General features: G+C 58.5%; 2 protein-coding genes across 6 annotated transcripts in view; both read left to right on the top strand.

Moving 5' to 3' along the window:
- The window catches only part of KLC4 (kinesin light chain 4), a 28188-nt gene extending 16395 nt beyond the window's left edge, over positions 1-11793 (top strand). For 2 of the 5 annotated variants that reach the window (XM_076334860.1, XM_076334861.1), the window contains exons 11-16: positions 2331-2398; positions 2481-2589; positions 3383-3532; positions 10340-10464; positions 10585-10642; positions 11161-11793. In XM_076334860.1, coding sequence (XP_076190975.1) covers positions 2331-2398; positions 2481-2589; positions 3383-3532; positions 10340-10464; positions 10585-10642; positions 11161-11250 — 600 coding nt within the window. In that variant the 3' untranslated portion in view covers positions 11251-11793. Of the gene's footprint in view, positions 1-2330; positions 2399-2480; positions 2590-3382; positions 3533-5813; positions 7743-10339; positions 10465-10584; positions 10643-11160 lie in introns of those variants that run through there. The other 3 variants (XM_076334862.1, XM_076334863.1, XM_076334864.1) reach the window with 3 other exon arrangements.
- Positions 11794-12024: 231 nt separating this feature from the next.
- Positions 12025-16906, top strand: LOC143158660 (heme-binding protein 1-like). The gene is made up of 5 exons (XM_076334865.1): positions 12025-12217; positions 12480-12565; positions 15238-15379; positions 15519-15702; positions 15858-16906. Exons 1-5 carry the CDS (start codon positions 12058-12060, stop codon positions 16030-16032), a joined length of 747 nt encoding a protein of 248 aa, XP_076190980.1. The 5' UTR covers positions 12025-12057; the 3' UTR covers positions 16033-16906.
- The last annotated feature ends 741 nt before the right edge of the window (positions 16907-17647 follow it).

Raw genomic sequence — 17647 nt, forward strand, 5'->3', positions numbered from 1 at the left:
CGGAGCCGAACCTCCTGAAAAAGATCTCTGCACAGGGTGGGCCCTGGCTGTTCTATGTCCTAGCTGGCCTCTGAAAGAGGATAGACACAGGTTGTGCTTGCCTTGGACTAGGCTGAGAGGCAAAGAAGCTGTTGCTCCTGTTGCCCAGGCCCTGCTCTGTGCTCAGCTGATAAATGCAGCAGAGTCCTGTCTCCGCTTTTCCCAAGTCTAAGACCTTACCTGCTTTTTGGCAGGTGGGTGAAGCAGCAGAATGAAGGGCTCTGGTCTAGTCCTCTAGCTGCAGTGGGAGCAGACACTCTCTCTCCTTTTCCTTTGCCATCAGAGGAGGCCCCATCCCTAAATGGGCTCAAACAGCAGACTGGCAGGCTTGGCTTAGTGACTTACCAGTCCCATCCTGCAAGTCCTAAGAGCAGGGCACTAGCAGCTGCGTCCCACCAAAATGCTGTGTCTTCCCATTGAACCGCTCTGTGCGGTCCCCAGTGCAGGGCAGTGCTCGGCTCCACCTTGCACTGCTCCGATTGCTGCCCTAAGAAGGCTCTGCTACAAAGAAACTGCACTTGCTGTGGAACCATCCTATGCAGGAGAAATCAAAGTTGGAGTAGAGACCAGGCTACCCTTGACCCCTCTGGGATTGAGACACTTCTGATGGTATCTTTGGAGAATTAAGAGATCAAAAGTAGATGTAGTGTGGAGCTATGCTCCAGGTACGGGGCAAGAGAACAGGCTCAGGGACCTACAGTTGGAGTGAGATTCATTTTACAGCCTGGGGCAAGGGCTGAGCCTCTTGCCCTGCCCCTGGGGCTCCTGTCCCCAGGGCAGCTGTGCCCATGCTCCATGACACAGCATGGTTTGCATGGCCTTCCTGGCCAGGCGGCGGTAACCACAGACCTGCTTGTACTGCTGGCCTAGGGGCTGGGGCTGCTGCGCTCTGCTTTGTGCTGTTTCCACACCTCCTATTAAAAAGCATCAAACCCCTCTTGCAGAGCTTCACTTCTTTTTTCCCTCACCCCTCTTTCCCTCTGCTCTTAGTGGCAGCAGGGGGAGGCCAGCTCATGCCAGCAGCAGGGCCTTGGGCACAGCTGGCAGCCCTGGCCTGCGAGGCTCTTTCTGCCCCAGGGGATTTGACACCTTTCCCCTCAGGTTCAGCCACCCTCTTAAGGCTGCCTCTACACAAGCTCCAGAGGTGTTTTGAGTCCCGAGCTCTCCCATCCCTGGGGTCTGCCCAGGCTGTGTAGGCTCTGGCGCAAGGAAACCCACGGGTGCCTATGGCTCAGGGAGACTCCAGCATGTGGGGTAAAGATCTGAGAAGTGCTGTGGGACTGAGTAAGAAAAATGGTCCCTGTGAAGACAGTTTTTTCTGGGCTGTGAGAGAGAAATTCCTGCTGTGGAGCAGTGGCCCCCCTGCACCTGCTTGGTCAGAGCAGCCCTGCTGGGCTCGGGGCTGAGCTGGGTGCTTCCTGCCCAGCCCATGTGTCTTGTGGGTGCAGAGCCAGGGGCATGGCACACCCCCCAAGTGCTCACCACGCACCAGGATGCACAGTGTGTGGACAGGCAGCCCTGCTCCTGCAGCAGTGGCAATTTCTGCCTGCAGGTGCCATGGTACTGACATGCTACTGACCCAGGGCAATGCTGGCTAGCAGCTAGTGCCCTGCAGAGTGGGTTATCCTGGCCCTAGATCTTTATCCTTGAGCATCAAGCTCTGCCCCCTCTCTGTTGCTCTGGTCACTAGCCTCTTTGCTCCTGGCTGCGGCAGGACCAGCCAGCCAGCTTTGGGGTGCAAAGGCTGGGCATGGAGAGGAGACAGCTAGCTGGGCTGAGCTGCTGTGGGGCAGGCCTGACCTTGCAGGCAGAAGGCTTGGATGTGGCTGGCCGATTCCTTTGCTAGCCATGGCTGAGGGTTTTTAGTGCCCATGCTGCCTGGCGTGCCTATGGGTTTTTTGTTGGTTGGGGGGTTTTTTTGTCTCCCTTTTGCATGCTGCGGGGGAGGTGGGGGGCGTGCGTCATGTCCTCCAGAGTGCCGTGAGGATGGGCTGTGTTGTCCCTGCTGCCTTTGGTACCATGGAAGGGGCAAGGAGATGGGATTATGCTCCTTGCTGGGGTGGGGACGTCACTTCTACCTGTGGCCCAAATCTGTTGCAGCAAATGGGCTTTCGCCTTTCCCTCCAGGAACCTGCTGGGCCTCATCACCACGCTTGCACCTTGTGTTTCCAAAGGCTGGGCTGGCATGGGGGTGCAGCCTGGGGTTGACCCTGGCGCCCAGTGGGAGAGCACAGGCTAGGGAATGGCAGTAGGCATGGGGCTAACAGCTCTCGTCTCTCCTCACCCTATAGAGCAAGCACAGAGACAGTGCTCCCTACGCTGAGTATGGTGGCTGGTACAAGGCCTGTAAGGTTAGCAGGTAAGAGGTGGTTTGTGGGCAGTTGTGGGTTCTGGAGTGGGTGGCCCCAGGGCTCCCATTCACCTTCCATCTATTACTACAGCCCGACTGTGAACACTACTCTGAGGAACCTGGGTGCGCTGTACCGACGCCAGGGCAAGCTAGAGGCAGCTGAGACCTTGGAGGAGTGTGCAGTTCGCTCTCGACGGCAGGTAACCCCAGAGGGACCTTCCCTGGTGGAGGAGGCATTGTGGGGCTTAGGGTAGCAGGTCATGGCACAGCATTTGGCTTGGGGTGCGGTGAGGGACTCTCCTGGGCCTTGCAGCCTTTGATATCCTTGGTTTACATTCCCATGACACCAGAGCACCTTGGTAGCTGGGGTTGCATTTGTGCAGGGGTACACACGTGTGTATATGTGTGGGGTTGTGCATGTGTGCATGGATGGAGCAGATGTCAGTGTGTGTGCATGTGGGGAAGAAGGCCTGGCTCTTTGAGTGCAGAAGTACTGCAGCTGCGTTAGGGCAGGTTACTGGGCTTTGTCAGCTACTGAGGAAATCTGCACTCACTGGGATGTTTTCTTCCCACTAATTTTTTGTCCAGGGAACACGATAGGGTTTTCTTAGAGTACTTCTCACACTAAACTCCTCTCAATCGTCAAATACTAAAGCAGGAGCTGTAAGCATCTAGCACAAAGATTGAAGGACAGTAGAAACCTTCACACACTAAAATGTGAAGAAAAAAAGTTGCTTGGGGTAGCAAGCCCTTGTCCCCCAGGGTGGTTTATGGCTTGGTGGGGGGTGCACTGAGCTGGGAACCCAAACAGGGACTACTAAGTTCAGGATGGCATTTGGCTCTATCCTTCTTGTGCTGGAGAGTGTTGGCTGTGATGGGGCAATGGCCAAGAGAGGGCATGGGACCAAGCACAGTGATGGCACAGCACATCATTAGAGGGAAAGAACATAGAAGGGCAAAACATGGTGCTTCCTTATCCCTTTCTACTTGCAGGGCATTGACCCGATCAACCAGACGAAGGTGGTGGAGATCCTGAAGGAGGGAGATGGAACAGAGAGACGTCGGAGCCTGGGGGGCAGCGTCAAGTATGAGAATGCCACAGACGGTAGCGAGGAAGTGAGTATGGGCGTGGAATGGAGCGGGGTAAGTACAAGACACCATCAAGAATGGCCTCAGCCGGCTGCCAGAGGGAAGGGGCAGCCTGGCTCAGGGCTGTCCCCGCGTGGCCTGTCGTGGCATCCTTGTCTGCCTCCATTTGTTCCCTGCACACTTCCTTCCTCTGTTTCTTGGCATGAGCCAGCCAGCCCACAAAGGTGTGTGTCTGGGCCTGGCTTCTGGTGTACAGGCCAGATATCTCCAACTGAGGGCTCCTGCTTCCAGGGGGCTGCCAGGCCCTGGCAATGCACAGCATGAGCTGGTCCTGGTCTGCCCTTAATCTTAGCCTTGCAACCTTATTAACATCTCTCCCTGCTGCTCCCCTCTTGAAGCCCTGGCTGAGAGCATTGACCCCATCTCAGGCCCATGCAGCCTCTGTGAACAACTTGGCTGCCTATCCTGCACTGCACCACAGGCGATGCTGAGCCTGGGGAGGGTTGTATGTGTGTACGTGCCTGGTGCGTCTGTGACTGAGTGACTGCAGGGCATGGGAATAGTCTGCAGCCAGCGTCTTTGCTGTCCCCCTCTCCTGGTCTCATGCCCTCCATGGGCTCTGGCCAAGCAGAGGTGGTAAAAGGCAGGTCTTTGCGGGATACCAGGCTGGGCTGACCAGTGGTGGCAAAAGAGGCTGATGTTAGCTGAGGCACAGACAGGGCAACCTGAGCCTGTCTAGGCTTGCTCTGAGACTGAGGGGCACTTTGGTCACTAGCGCTGAGTTTGGAGGAAGGTAGCGGTCCAGGTCTGGGACAGGTGCCTTTTGTTTTCTGCAAGGAGGAGGATGGAGAAGAGGTGGCAAGTGAGCATGGTGCTGGTGGATGCTTGGCTCAAGGGCTGCTAGAGCTGTTAACGCTTACCATTCCTCCTGCAAACTCTAGTTGAGAGCGTAGTGTAGCTGGGTACCCAGGGGTTGTTGCGGCCTGGCACAGGCAACACACTGAGCACATGGAGTCCTTCGCTCCCCCCACACATCTGCCGTCACTAACCCTTCCCCACCTGGCTCGGCTCCATCCCCACCCGCATGAGCTCCCTCCCTTCCTCCTTCCTCTTCCCTGTTGCCATGACAGCCCCTCAACACCCAAGCCTGAAGCCTGCTGGCTCTCTTGATTGTGGATTGTACCCAGGAGGTGGCTGGAGGGGACCTGGGGAGCAGAGCTTCAAGGGGACCTGGCAGCTCTGCCAGATGCAGGGCTGTTCTCTGTCCCAGCTCTTGGCATCAGGAGTGAAGAGGGTCCTAGCCCTGGCAAGGCACCAACCCTGGGCCCTTGCACTTCCCGTTAGTAGAGGGGCTAGACAAGCACAGAGGGAGGGCTGCAGGTTTGGATTAGGATCACCTGGTCCCTGTCCTGGCTGGTGTCTCTCTATGGTTCCTCCTGGCTGTGGTTGGTGTTGGGTGATCGCTTTGCACTGGTGATGGTCTGGGAGACCTTCCTGATAGTCTCTGAGCTCATCATCCCAAGGCAAGCAGGCAATGCCACCCTCTCCCCCAAGCCTGACCCAGCCAAGGGGGATAGTCCCTGCTCATATGACCCTTCCCCAGGGGGCTTGCCAGGGCTTCACTGGCCCAGCCAGCTGTTGATTGAGGGCTAGCTCAGCACCCTGGGGGACATGGCTGCTGCTACATGATGCTCGGTGCCTTTTCTAGCCTGCGGCACACATAGCCAGCCTCCTCTCCCCAGCCAGCAGCCCCGCACTGGGCTGCAGCTCCCCCAGAGAGAAGGCTGAGGCAGCTCCCGCTGCTCCTGTCTGTCACGGCCGGTTGTTCTCTGTACTGGTCTAGAGACCTTGGATGTGCTGCCTCAGGGCAGTCTCTGCTGCCATCCCTTAGCTGTCAGCTGTTGCAGGCAGGGCCATGGGAGCCCCCAGGGTGCCAGCAACGTGCCCTGCTGCCAAGGGCAGCTCTGGAAGCACCCCAGGGCCTGGACCAGCTACTTAGGCTGGGACAGCCAGGGTCTGGGCCGTGAGAGCAGGGATGGCACCAGCTCAGTGGTGCTGAGGCCTTGGCAGGCACCCCATGCCCAAGGCCCAGGAGCAGGGACCCCTCAGAGCTGGAGGCCCAGGCTGTTCCTCCCTGAGCTAGCTGTTCCTGCAAGCCTGCTAGAGTGCACTGGCAAAGATGTGAGCCTGCTGTTTCAGCCTCACAAGACTCCTTCCCTGCCCATACGTGGCCCGTTGTCTCTGCATGCAGCCTGGGCCCTGCCCCACCTGCTCCCTGGGTGACTTACAACCTCACGGCCTTCTAAATTGTGTCTTTCTCCTCTCTGTGCACTAGGCTTAAATGCCTCCCGAGACTCCCTCTTTCCCCTCCACCGCAATCACCTGGATGTTTGTGTTGTATCTTCCGACTTTTCCTCCACACCATCCCTCCTTCCTCGGCAAGAACTCCACGCCAGTCCCCCAACCCTCCCGGCTCGCGAGGGCACCGCGACGCCTGCAGAGGAGTGCCTGGCCACATGGCCCAGCTCCGGTCCCGTGGCCAGCAAGAGCAGGAAGAATCTGCGAGGAGCTGCCCGCTCCCCCAGGCCAGGGCGACGGGCCACCGTCCCCTTGCGTGCCCCCATCCCCAGCCTGCCCTTGCACATCCCTGGGGACCAGGCCTGCAGGGGATTGTCTTCACTCCAGGCGTGCTGACTCCACCATCATTAGACATCCTCAACCCTCCTAGCTTGTTCCCTCCATCTCTGCAGAGGCCAGGACAGAGGCACGAAGATGGGGGGCTGTTTTGGGACAGAGAGGCCTGGCCTTGGCAGGGCTGTCGTGTGCCCCATTGCTTTCTTCCCTGTAGGCTGATGTTAGTGCCCTGTGGCAAACCTGCGCTGGCCACCGGTGAGCTGGGCTCTTCCTGGAGCACAGGGCAGTCCCTGTCTTGCTATCCTCCTCCCTGCTGAGCTCTGCAACCCAGGGGCAGCATGTGGGTCTCTCTGCAGGGGCACAGGAATGTAGGGTAGCCCATAGCTACGTACATCCAAGATGAGGTGAGGGGGTGACAACCAAGGGCCATGCATGGAATAGGGACCTGCCAGGACAAGTATGTTTAGTTGCAACCTCCTGACTTGAGGCTGGAGCCGAGTTCCTCACCTGATGGCATTAAGGGGTGAATCAGCTCCCCATTGCTCCAGGGTCCCCAGGTGTGGCTGCTGGGACAGGGAGAGGTGGGGGTGAAGCTGTTCACTGTTCCTTGGAGGCAGAGGAAGGGTAGGAGGAAAGCAGAACTTTTCTGCAGGGGGCCAGGCCCTAAGCCATTAGAAGTGGCTGAGATGGGGAATGAGCTCTTTTGGAGCAGAGTGGTTGGGAGAAAAAGGAGGTGCAAAGAATGATGTGAGGAAAGGAGGAGCTGGGGCTTGGGGTGCTCTGAGCATGTGGGGGCAGATGGGATGGCTGGAGGGAGGTTTCCACAGGAGGAGAAGGGGCCAGGTTGCTTGTGAAGGAGGGTAATTCTTGAACAGAGGATCTGGCTTGCCAGGCGTGGTCCCTGGGGCTGTGACTTTGCAGTCTGGCTGTCCCTGGCCAAGTGAATGGGAAATCTGTAACCCTGTTACTGCTAAGAAGACAGTGCTGACCCTGGGCGTGTGTGGGGGTGGCCCTGTGCCTCTGATGGGACTCCAGGCTTGCACAGGGTCTGCTGCTGTTGGTCACTACTGGGAAGGAGGATGTTTCCCAGGGCCAGACCACCACTGCCGTGAGCCTCACACCCTTGGGTGCACACTCTCATCCCACCTCCTATAGGAGGTGAACCTCCCTGCCCTCCTACCTGGGAAGAAAGCTAGGGAGGCTGCAGCCAGCAGGACAGAGCCCAGAGGCCAGCGCAGGACCCCCCCCTTATTTATTTAGCTAGATAGTTTCTCTCATGCTAGTCATCTGGCAGGTTGTGATACTAAATGTGCTTGTGTCTGTCTGGGCCTGGCTTTCCTGTGGTGGTGCAGAGGCCTTGGGGCACATGCATGTTACTCCCCTGGGAGCTTGTGCTTGCTGAAAGGAGGTTTATCCTCAGGACCACAGGGTGTGGAGCCCCGGGCTGAATGCTCTAGGGCTGTGCCTTCCCTGCCTCTCTCTCCGAGCACTGCTCCATGCTCCTGGAGAGTCGTGAGTCCCCAGTGCAGGGTGCATTCAGGCCTCAGTGCCACCTGCCCCTGTGCTTTGCCATGTCCCAGACCTGGTGCTGTAACAACCGTACCTCTGATTAAAGGTAGACAGACCCGAACCGCTGCCCTGTGCTTCTTTCCACGCTCTGTAGGCCAGCGTCGGTCAGCCCTGGGGTGGCGGGTGCAAATGCTGCTGGAGCAGGTGTGGGGGTGCTTGGTGTCTGTGTGTGTGCAGGGGGACATGCTGCACCCAGGGCACCTCTCCTAGGCTGAGCATTGGAGTTGAGGGACCCAACTCCACTGTGCCTCTTCCTAACCTCCAAACTGGGGTTGCTACTAACCTCAGCGCTGTAGCCATGTGCGGCAGGGCTGCCCTGGGATGTCTGAGCTTGGGTCTTCCCCAACAGGTGTTTTCATTAGCTAGAGAAATACCCCATTGTGCCCCCCAGTGCTGAGCTCCACATGCTGCCAAATCCTGCCCAAGTCCACTGTCTCCATGCAGCAGGCAGGGTGGGAGCATGCAGCGAAGAGCAGCTCAGTGGTGGAGCTGCTTCTTTCTGTTTTGAGTGCTCTCATCCTGGTGGGTGCAACGGGGTGGGGGCTCTGCGGTAAACCAAGCCCCATAAATGTTCTGGGTTAAAAATAACCCTGCAGAAAAGGGAGTGGGGAGAGAAGGGAGGCTATTTTTAACCCAGCATGCAGCAGTATTTGGTTCTGGTGTTGGTCTGCAGCCAGTCTGCATCACTGCAGCTGGGGAAACGTGGCTCCATCCTCCAGCCCTGACCCCAGAGCATACTTCCTGGCTGGATCCTGCTGCCCTTGTACCATGGTCCCGCTCCCCTGCCCCAGCTGTGTTCCCTTCTCCACCCCTGGCTTGTGTGCCCTGGCAAAAGGAACAGTGCCTGGCATGGCAGTACCCTGCAGGGAGGGTGGTGACCCAGTGCAAGTCTGGTGGGGAGGCAAAAGACACCCCACCCCTGTCTTTGCTAGTGCCACATACTGATGGCCAGCCCCTCCAAAACCTGCCCAGGGTGCCTGGTGCAGGAGTTGAATTGTTTACCTTGCTAATACTTTTGGTGCTCTCTGCATTCCTGGTGAGTGGGTCCCTTGCAGCAACAGCACATGGCTCCCAGTTTGGAAACCCTTCATCCTGATGAGCAAGTGAAGAGGTTCAATGCACTTGGCTTATCCAAGAAGGGATGAGATGAATACCAGGAGAAAGATTTGCTGGTAGGAAAAGTCCTGTTCAGCTGTTGGAGAGGGGTCTAGGGCTGGATCAGCTTTGGGTGATTGGAGTGGGGAAGTGTTGGAAAAGCCTTCCCCAGGGCCACAAACCGTAGGGGTCAGCAGAAGGGGGTGACTGGCCTAAGGCAGAGACCCTGCTTACCTGCAGAGCTGCATGGACAGTCCTGGGGCAATTGCTGCTGCCAGCCTGGGCCACAGGGCATTTCGGTCATTTGGAGTGGTAGAAAGGGGCTTCCGCACATGCTCGTAAGGAGCAAAGGGCTGTTGTGGTTGCCTTATCTCTGTTTCTTCTGCCCTGATGTGCCAGGGGCCATTGGGATCAGGAGCAGGGAGGACTGCTGTTATCAGGCCATCAGAGCAAAAGTAACTCCACATCAACAGTGGTGCCACAACCTTGTGTAATGAGCATGCCTGGCCACAGGGGAAGAGCTTGGTGTCATGATGGCACAGTGGCATGAGGTGGTGTCATGCTGGCAGCCTGTGCCTTGTATGCATGTGGAGCTAAACGCAGGAGATGGGCTAGAGCCTGTCAAGGGCTGAGAGTGCCTTTCTGAGTACTGGGGACTTTTGGGGGCATGTGGGAGGAAACGGGCTGGGGAACAAGATTTAGGGCTGGTTTTGGCCTTTGGAAAAGGCAGGCAGCCCCAGCAAAACCCCTGCAAAGTACCACCCTGGGACAGCTAGCCGGGGGGCTGAGGAGAGCGGTGCCTGCTTGGCAACACAGTGTTGGTGCAGCCAAATGAATGCATCCCAGATGGAGCTGCCTGAATTGCTCAGCAGGCTCAAAGCTGATTGTCTTGGGGGTGTTAGAGGTGGGACAAGGCCGTGTGTGCATGTGGACTGCTCTTGTCTGACATGAGTGAGCCTGCAGGCCTGGCAGGACCAGGACGTGCATCAGGACGAGTGCTGGATGGAGAGGAGGATTAGCAATGGCATGGTGAGGAAGGGGAAGGGGAGGATAGTCTCCAGCCAGCAGCAAATGAGGAGGGAGTCCTTGAAATGTCCTGGCCTGACAAAAGTACCCCCAAGCTTGGGGCTCCCATCAGGGCTTGGTGCTTCCCTGGCCACTGGGACCTCCTTGGTAGCTGCTGCCTGAGCTGTCGCAGGTGATGGAGCTATGCCATGTTCAAGCAGGGCTGTGGGGATGCCAGTGCCCTTTGTGCTGGTGGCCTGGTACAGGTCAGCAGCCTGGCTGGGTGTTGGGCTTGCACCGGGCAGGAGGGAGGATCGGTCTGGATGAGCCAGGCCGTTGTGGCCCTGACTCCATAGTCATGATGTCCTGTGGAGAACCAGAGTGAGGGGGAGCCACGTAGTGAGCAGTAAGCCTGCTCTGGGCCAGAGCTAAATCCTCAGTGCAAGCGGGCAAGAGGGTGTTTGGAGCCAAGCCCAGTTCCTGGCCACTCGTCTGCAGCATGCCAGCGCCTGATCGGTGCCACTCAGCCGTTGCCTCGGCTTGTGTCTCTATGTCCAGGATGGCAGTGGCACCCTCCAGCGCAGCAGCTCCCTGGGGAAAATCCGGGATGTGATACGGAGGAGCAGTGAGATGTTGGTCAAGAAACTGCAGGGCAATGGTCCCCTGGAGCCCAGGAACACCAGGTAGGGACCAGGGCTGTGAGGGCCAGGCTGGGTGCAGGGCGGGTGGGGGGTCCTGCCACCTTGGGGGTCAGGGTCTGGCCAGGCACAAGATCACACCTGCTCTCCTCTGCTTTCTTGCAGCATGAAACGAGCTGCGTCATTAAATTACCTGCACAAGTCTAGTGATGCTTCATTTGAGGTAAGCACCGGGCAGGCGGCGGGGCTGGTGCAGGAATGGGCGCGGGGGTGGGGGCTGTGTGGCCGCAGCTGGCTACGGGGGCTGTAGCCAGCGACACAGGCAGTGAAGGGCACAGCGGACCACGCATACGGTGCTCGAGACCCCGCCGCAGGTGTTTGTCCATGCAGATGTACTCTGCTGCTGTGTGGGACTGGAGCTAGCTACTCTGCCTTTCCACAGGGGGGCCTGGGCCGGTGTCCCCACTGCGCTCCCTGGGCAGCTCCGCAGCCCCCCTTCTGAGATCATAGCTCCAAAACTGAAGGTGTTGCCTCCAAGTAACCACCTCCCTGCCTGCTGAGCTCAGCAAACCCTTCAGCCACAGAATGGGAGCAGGGAGGGCAGAGGTGGCACCTAATGTGGCTGACAATGGCACTGGGGGAGTAAGCTTGCAGGGCAAGGGGTGCAGGAGGTGGGCTGGCAGCTTTGGGGCGTGGCTGTGGATTGTGGGTCCTGGTCCTCACGGGCGATGTATTTTCCAGGGCACCCAAGGCCTCCGTGCAGAGAGTAGAGGCCTCAGCGCCAGCAGCATGGACCTGTCCTCCCACAGCTCCCTGCTCTCCTCCAATTGACCCGCCTGCAGGTGCCCCCTGCATCTGGCTGCTCTGCTGCTGGCGCACCACAGCTTTGCGCTGCACGGGGCAGCACCCGGCACCCTCCCCACCTCAACTGCTCTGTTTTCCCCATCACCGGCTCTTGTGCCACTGTCTGCCCGTCCCGCCTGGGGCCCCGGGGGGGCCCACGGGCGCCGGGAGGCCCTAGCTAGTTTGGGAATAGCAGCCCGCACGCATGCTCCTCTGCTGCACACCCAGGGCCGGCAGCTTCGGTGGCAGCACGCTCGGCACCGGTCGCACACGCTAGCCAGGTAGAAAGGCCGGTCCGGTGGGAGCGAGGCAGCCTCGTACGCCAGGCGGCGGCACCCGCGGCCGGGGCGGCGGCGGCGGCGGGAGCGCCCCAGGCCGCAACCCGGCCCTGCCCGGTCGCATGCCCCGGCTGTGGCGAGGGAGGAGCGGGGCGCTGGGGAGCGTGGGCGGGCGGCGGCCGGGCCTTGGTTCACCCCCAGTTGGTTGATCGCTGTACTTTATTTTATTAAATAAAACCGACCCTAGAAGCGACGGCGGCTCGGCCCGTGGGGGGGGGGGGGGGGGCGGGGTGGAGCGGGGGCGCGCGCGGGGGTGGCGCCTGCCGGGGTAGCAACGGTGACACGCGCCGCGGGCGACACGCAGGCGCGGAGTCGCGCGCGTTCGCAGCGGGCCCGCCGGCGCGCGAGGGGGGGTGGGGTGGGGGGGCCTCGTGACGACAGCTGTGACGCCACTCGGGGGCGGGGCGGGGCGCTGCCCGCCGGACCGCTCGCTTCCCGGTGCGCGGCGGAGGGGGCTATGGCGCGCATTACGCTGGAGGACCTGGATGCGCTGGGCGAGGAGGCCGCAGCCGGCGGCGGGGAGGATGGCGACGAGGAGGAGGAGGAGGAGGAGCGGGGCCGGTTGTTCGCCCACTGGGAGGCCGTAGCCAGCACGCACCGAGTGAGCCTGCCCCGAGGTGAGCGCTGAGCCGCGCTGCGGCGGGGGGCCCCGCTGCTGGGGCAGCCTGGGGGGGGCCCTGAGCCGGGCCGCGGAGGCGGTGCAGCTGCCGAGGGCGGGGGAGCCCTTCCGGGGCTGACAGCGCCCTGCGGGCCGGCTTCGGGGCCGGCGGCACGTACCGGGGTTGGCCGGGCCGGGCCGGGCCGGGCCCGGTGCGCCGTGGGACTCCCTCTGCTCTCCGGCCCGGGCAAGCCTCGCCTCTCCTGTGCTTTGCCTTGCAGACATGGCAGGCCCGATCGTCGAGATGACCCGGCACAACCAGGCTCGTGAGCCCGTGCCGTACGTTACCCTCTCGCAGCATGAGAAGGTGAGGCCTGCTCCTCCCTGCACACCCAGGTTTTCATCCGCTGCCTGCCGCTGGTGAGGCTGGTGCGGGTGCTGCCGCCAGCCTGGGGGGCAGGAAAAGCGTCTTCCTTGCAGAGAAGGCGGCCACATGGCGGCTTGTGCACACCGGCCTTGCAGAGGTTTCTGCAGCCAGGATGGCAGCTCTGGATTGGTGCAGCATTCTGCCATTCCTGCATCTTCTCCTATGTAGAGTAATGGCAATGCTCAACTTCTCAGCCTTTATTTTAAAATTGGACTAGTCTTGCTGCTTTCTCTGGTCTCCTGGCTTCCAGCTGCCTCCTTTACCAACCTATCCTCTGCTGGGGTGGGCACATCCAAGAGAGCGAATTTTCAGTTCAGAGCCTGCTCCTTGCCTTGCTCAAAACGCCTTGTTGCATAGCTCGAAGTCCTGCTGGGTTTGTGTTTGTGCTAGTTACGTGGCTACTGATTGAGCTGGAGATCTCACCTGGCACAAGATAAGGATGCTTCTATGGGGAACACAGGGCCTGTGTCCCTGGATGTCAGACCTGAGCGTGTGTTGTTGTTTGTCACAACTGCCAATCCAAACATGGTAGCTTCTGCCTGAAGACCTGTTCTTGCTGGCTAAGTTGCACACCTCCGCTCATCTCTCGCACAAAAGGGTGCTTCCGAGCTTTGAGAAATAACTGTGAAGAAGCGCTTGTCAGACTGGTTCCTGTGTCTCTACAGGCTTGGTTGGGCTTGCTAAGAAGACATCTGTCCAATTGTCCTCTATACGAAGAGAACTTAACCAATTTCTTCTGGGCTGAGGTCCAGCACTCCTGCCTGTAAAACATGTCTGAGCATGTGGGTTGCACAGCTCTGAACTGGGGCTTCACCACGCTCCCTCTTCCCTGGTTCTTCTGGGTCCCAGGGACTTAGTCTGGGCTCTTCTCTACCTATGCCGGTCCCAGGCAGGAATGGGACCCCAAGACTTTGTGGGACCTGAAGATCTTTTGTTGCTATTGGCATCCCCTATCCCCTCTGGACCTGAGGAAGATTCTTGGAGTTTGACTCTGGGGCTGGTTGAGGAGGTAGGAGCCACTTCCTGGCATTAGTGCAGAGGGGACTCCGGAGCTGGGGCCCTTAAGGACACATTTCCCAGGCTCGGGCAGGTCAGTAGTATTTGGTTGCTCCTCCTGAGCTGTCAGTGCTACCAGCCTTCATCCTCTTGGAGGCAAGTGAATTATTATGCCACCTACAGAGCCTTGCTCTGTCAGTACTCAGTCAAATTCCCCAGCTGACATTGCAGGAACCTGTTGCCACTGGATCTGTGTGAAGCATCTTCCCTCTTTCTCTTGGTCAAGTCTCATCTTCTAGAATGGTGGTGCTTAATATAAGGATCACGCTGTGGAAGGACCAGACACCATGCCTTGCTGGATTGATAGGTTTATTCACAGATGGTGTGGCAGATGAGAGTAGCAAATAGTCTAGAAAACTGGTGGTTTCCTTGCTTAGAAAATGCTCTTGCTCTGGTTTGCTTGGTGGCACGGTAGCAGGCATGGCCCCATCTAGAGGGCAAATGCTGGCTGGCCTGCAGTGTTTTGGGGCAGTCTTCTTCCTGGCACCCCACTGATGCACACGAGCAGCCCAGATGCCTTCCTTCTGCCTTTGGTTTGGCTTTCTGAGTAGAGACCTGATTTGGGTGGAGGCACAGGGAGGCTGCACTCAGTGTTGAAGCTGGTCACAACTTCCTGGCTCACTCACTGCCAGCACAGCTGTGGAGCACAGAAGTTTGGAGAGGTGCCCTGAGCTCTGTGAAACACGGTTGTCTCATGACCGCTTTAATCTGGCTGAAGAACAAGCTGAGAGCAGGAAGATAGGTGCTGGCTACAACTTCCCAGCCCCTCTTTGTGCGATACCTGTGGTTATAACCATGCCATGAGCTGAACTATGAGCAGATCCAGATGCAATTTCCCCGCTCCCCCTGCCCCCCTTCTGTGTTGGGTTTGTCCAGAGGACTGGGCATCTGTGCTGGAAATAGAGATTCTGACCCATCCCACAAAGCTGTCCCCTCTGCACCAGCTGGGTTCATGACTCTTCTTCCGCCTGTCACTTCTTGGTATGGCAAAAGGATCTGAGAGGAGTTTTGTTCCAACCTTCACAGCTCTTCTGGGTGCTAGAGCTCTTCTGCCAGACTTTCCCTTCTACTGGCAGGATGCTTTTTGCTTGTTATCCTCTGTGCATGCAGTGCTCTGGGAAAAAGGCACTGCACCTGAGAATCACGTCAACCTTACTGGAGGCCTTTGGGTGCCTGGAATCGGGGACATCCTTGTGAGTAGGCAGGACAGCTACTGGAGAGGAGCAGAAAGTCCTGTGCCCCCTGCTGAGGATGTGCTGCATTCCTTGTGCATGCCAGGAGCCTCCAAGCCTCCCTGCACCCTGTCCCCTGTCTGTGCTTTTCCTTTTGCTGACTTTTGCCTGGTGCTGTTAAGTGTCCTTGTCTGAGGTGCGTGTGACACCAGTTCCACTTGCTTTTTCCAGCCTCCCCTGCCAATCGCTGACTAGCAGGGGGTCTCATTTTGGCTGGGTCCTGTCTCCCCACTTCCTGCCTGTCAGTGTTGGTTTTGCCACCCAGGTGCTGCAATGTTGTCAGTGTGCTTAACTCTGACTTGGCTTGTCTGTGGCCTATTTCAGTGCGAGGAAGCAGCCTACGAGGAGCGGTGGTACCCAGCTGGGAAGTGGGCGTGTGTCACCAAGGGGGAGCCCATGTATGAGCAGAGCATCTCCATGAGCTTCATGAAGCTCATGCGCTACATCTGCAAGGAGAACTCTGTAGGTGTGTGCAGGCAGGGGCTGAAGGGGGCTGGCAGGCTGCACAGAGGGAGGGCCCTGCCACTGTTCCTCTGGAGTGGGGAGGAGGGCTGCTGCCACTGACCCAGCCGTCTCACTGTGCCCACTGCCTTCCTACCTTCCAGGTTGCTATCTGGGCATGACAGTCCCAGTGCTCAATGAAATCCACCTGACCAAGGAGGGGACCGAGCTGGAACGTGAGGTCATAACTGCCTATTATCTCCCGGGAGAGTTCCAGCAAAACCCCCCTGTTCCCACAGACCCTGAAATCCACATCACTGAGAGGGCACCACTCCGGGTTATAACCAGGTGACCCCAGCACCAGAGGTGTTTTCTCAGCTCAGCAGAGGTGTATGAACTCCCTGCATGGCTGCTGTGGTTCCTTGGGCAGAGGGATGGGAGCCCTAGCTGTGGGAAGGGGGAATGTGCTGGCTCTGTTGCTTACGTTGCTACCTTTGCTGCAGGGTTTTCTATGGGATGACCACTGAGGAGACGATTCTACGAGAGATCAGTCTCTTCTGGGAGCTCTTGGGCTCCACAGACACCGTGCTCCGAGAAACCTACATCGTGGCTACTTATGAAAATCCCAGCATCCCTCAGCGTCGCAATGAGATCTGGTTCATCTGCCGAGCAGAGTGAGTCCCCTCTGTGACCGCAAACCATCCTGCGACCGGACCTGGTGTAGATGGCAGTTCTGACCCAAAGGAGACGAATGCACATCCTGACCCACTATTCGCCCACAAAATGACAGACCAGGAGACTGCGGGGTGGGTTTGCACTCTGCCCTGCAAGGGCCCAGCCAGGGGAAAACCTGCCTGGTCTGCACTTCACCTGCCCCCGCAGGGACCAGCTGAGGCTGGAGCTGGCACTGGGGAGAGCCTCTGCAGCTGGCTTCTGGTGGGAAGCACGTCGTGGGGACTCGTATGTAAGGCAGTAACTGTGTGAGCTTGTGCAATGTGCTAGCCTGACCTGAGCTTCTCTCAGCTCTGAGCTGGGTTTGCAGAGCTGTGCCAGGCATGCTAGTGGGGCTTGTGGTTGGCAGAGTCGCAAGCTGATGGTGTCTAGAAGGCAAATGACTGTGTATGAGGTGTGGGGCTCTGCCTGGGCTCTGGCCTGCTTCCTGTGGGAATGGCTGCCTGTCCCGAACAGAGCCACTGAAATGCTGCTACAGGGACAGTGGGGTTCAAAGGGGGAAAGGGCTCGCCACAAGTGAGATGTGGATCCTGAACGTTTCCTGCTGGGGTGGCTCTCTTTGGACTGTTGGGTGCCTCCCTGGCTGTCACTCACCATCCCTCAGCCGGGACCGGAGCACTGGCAGCCTTTGTCCATCAGTTGTGGGTGCTGTTTCGCGGACCTGCTGCAAGCTGAGAGGGACAGGTCCTGACAGCAGCAGCAGTGGCACCGCTGTGTGTTGTGTTGTGCATTGATCAGTGAGTTTCACATCCATGAATACTGTCATGCTTTCCTGTGGGAAGCTGGCAGTGCCAACAGTAAATAAACCCAGCTCAAACCACTGCAGCTGCAGATCACTGATGGTGGGGATGGGGGGTGTCCAGGTTGGCTTGGGAAGAGCCTTGCTCTCTCCCTCCTCAAGATGCTCCAGGCTGCAAAGCTGTGGCTAATTAGAAGGGCTCTAATGTTTGCCCGGGTTATGGCCTCGTGTTCAGCCAGGCACAGCCTCTGCTTTGCTGCACAGGCTGCTTAAATTGCTGCTACAAACAACTGTGGCCACACTCCCCTGCAGGTAAGGTGGTTTTCTGTTGGATGGGGTCTGCTCTAGCCTCATTTTTCCCCTGTGCAAAAAATTGGCTCCTTTGACTGTACTGTACATGGGCATCTGATCTTGGGGGCTGGGAGTTCGAATGTGACTGCACATCATGCTGGTTTGCTGCAGGAACTGGTGTACTTTTGCAGGGATGTGCTTAACTGGCTCGGTGTGGAAGGACTTCTGGCTGCTTCTCACCCAGTTCCCAAGGAGTTTCTTCTTGCTGAAACTGGAGGTGTGCTGTGTGCCTCACCTCCTGCTGCTGCTGCTCAAACTCTGGCTCTGGCCCTTTGGCCCTACAATGCAGCCAGAGGGACGGAAGGGGGCTAAGGCCAGGGCCAGCTCCGTGGTCTCATTTGCCCTAGCAGTGCAGGTGGCTTCTGCCACTCAATTCTCCAGTCAGATGCCATTCACTGCCCTGTCCAGGCTGGCTTGCCCTCCGACAGCGAGGGAGCCTGGCTGCCCAGCCTGTGGCTATGGGGAGAGCAG

This window comes from Aptenodytes patagonicus, chromosome 3, assembly GCF_965638725.1.
Source record: "Aptenodytes patagonicus chromosome 3, bAptPat1.pri.cur, whole genome shotgun sequence".
Taxonomy (NCBI): Eukaryota; Metazoa; Chordata; class Aves; order Sphenisciformes; family Spheniscidae; genus Aptenodytes; species Aptenodytes patagonicus.

What these genes read in the sequence shown, in the direction of transcription:
- LOC143158660 (XM_076334865.1), top strand. Translation starts at nt 12,058, where the DNA reads ATGGCGCGCATTACGCTGGAGGACCTGGATGCGCTGGGCGAGGAGGCC. An exon ending in CCGAGTGAGCCTGCCCCGAG is followed by an intron (nt 12,218 to 12,479) that starts GTGAGCGCTGAG and finishes TTTGCCTTGCAG; the next exon opens with ACATGGCAGGCCCGATCGTC. An exon ending in CTGCAAGGAGAACTCTGTAG is followed by an intron (nt 15,380 to 15,518) that starts GTGTGTGCAGGC and finishes CCTACCTTCCAG; the next exon opens with GTTGCTATCTGGGCATGACA.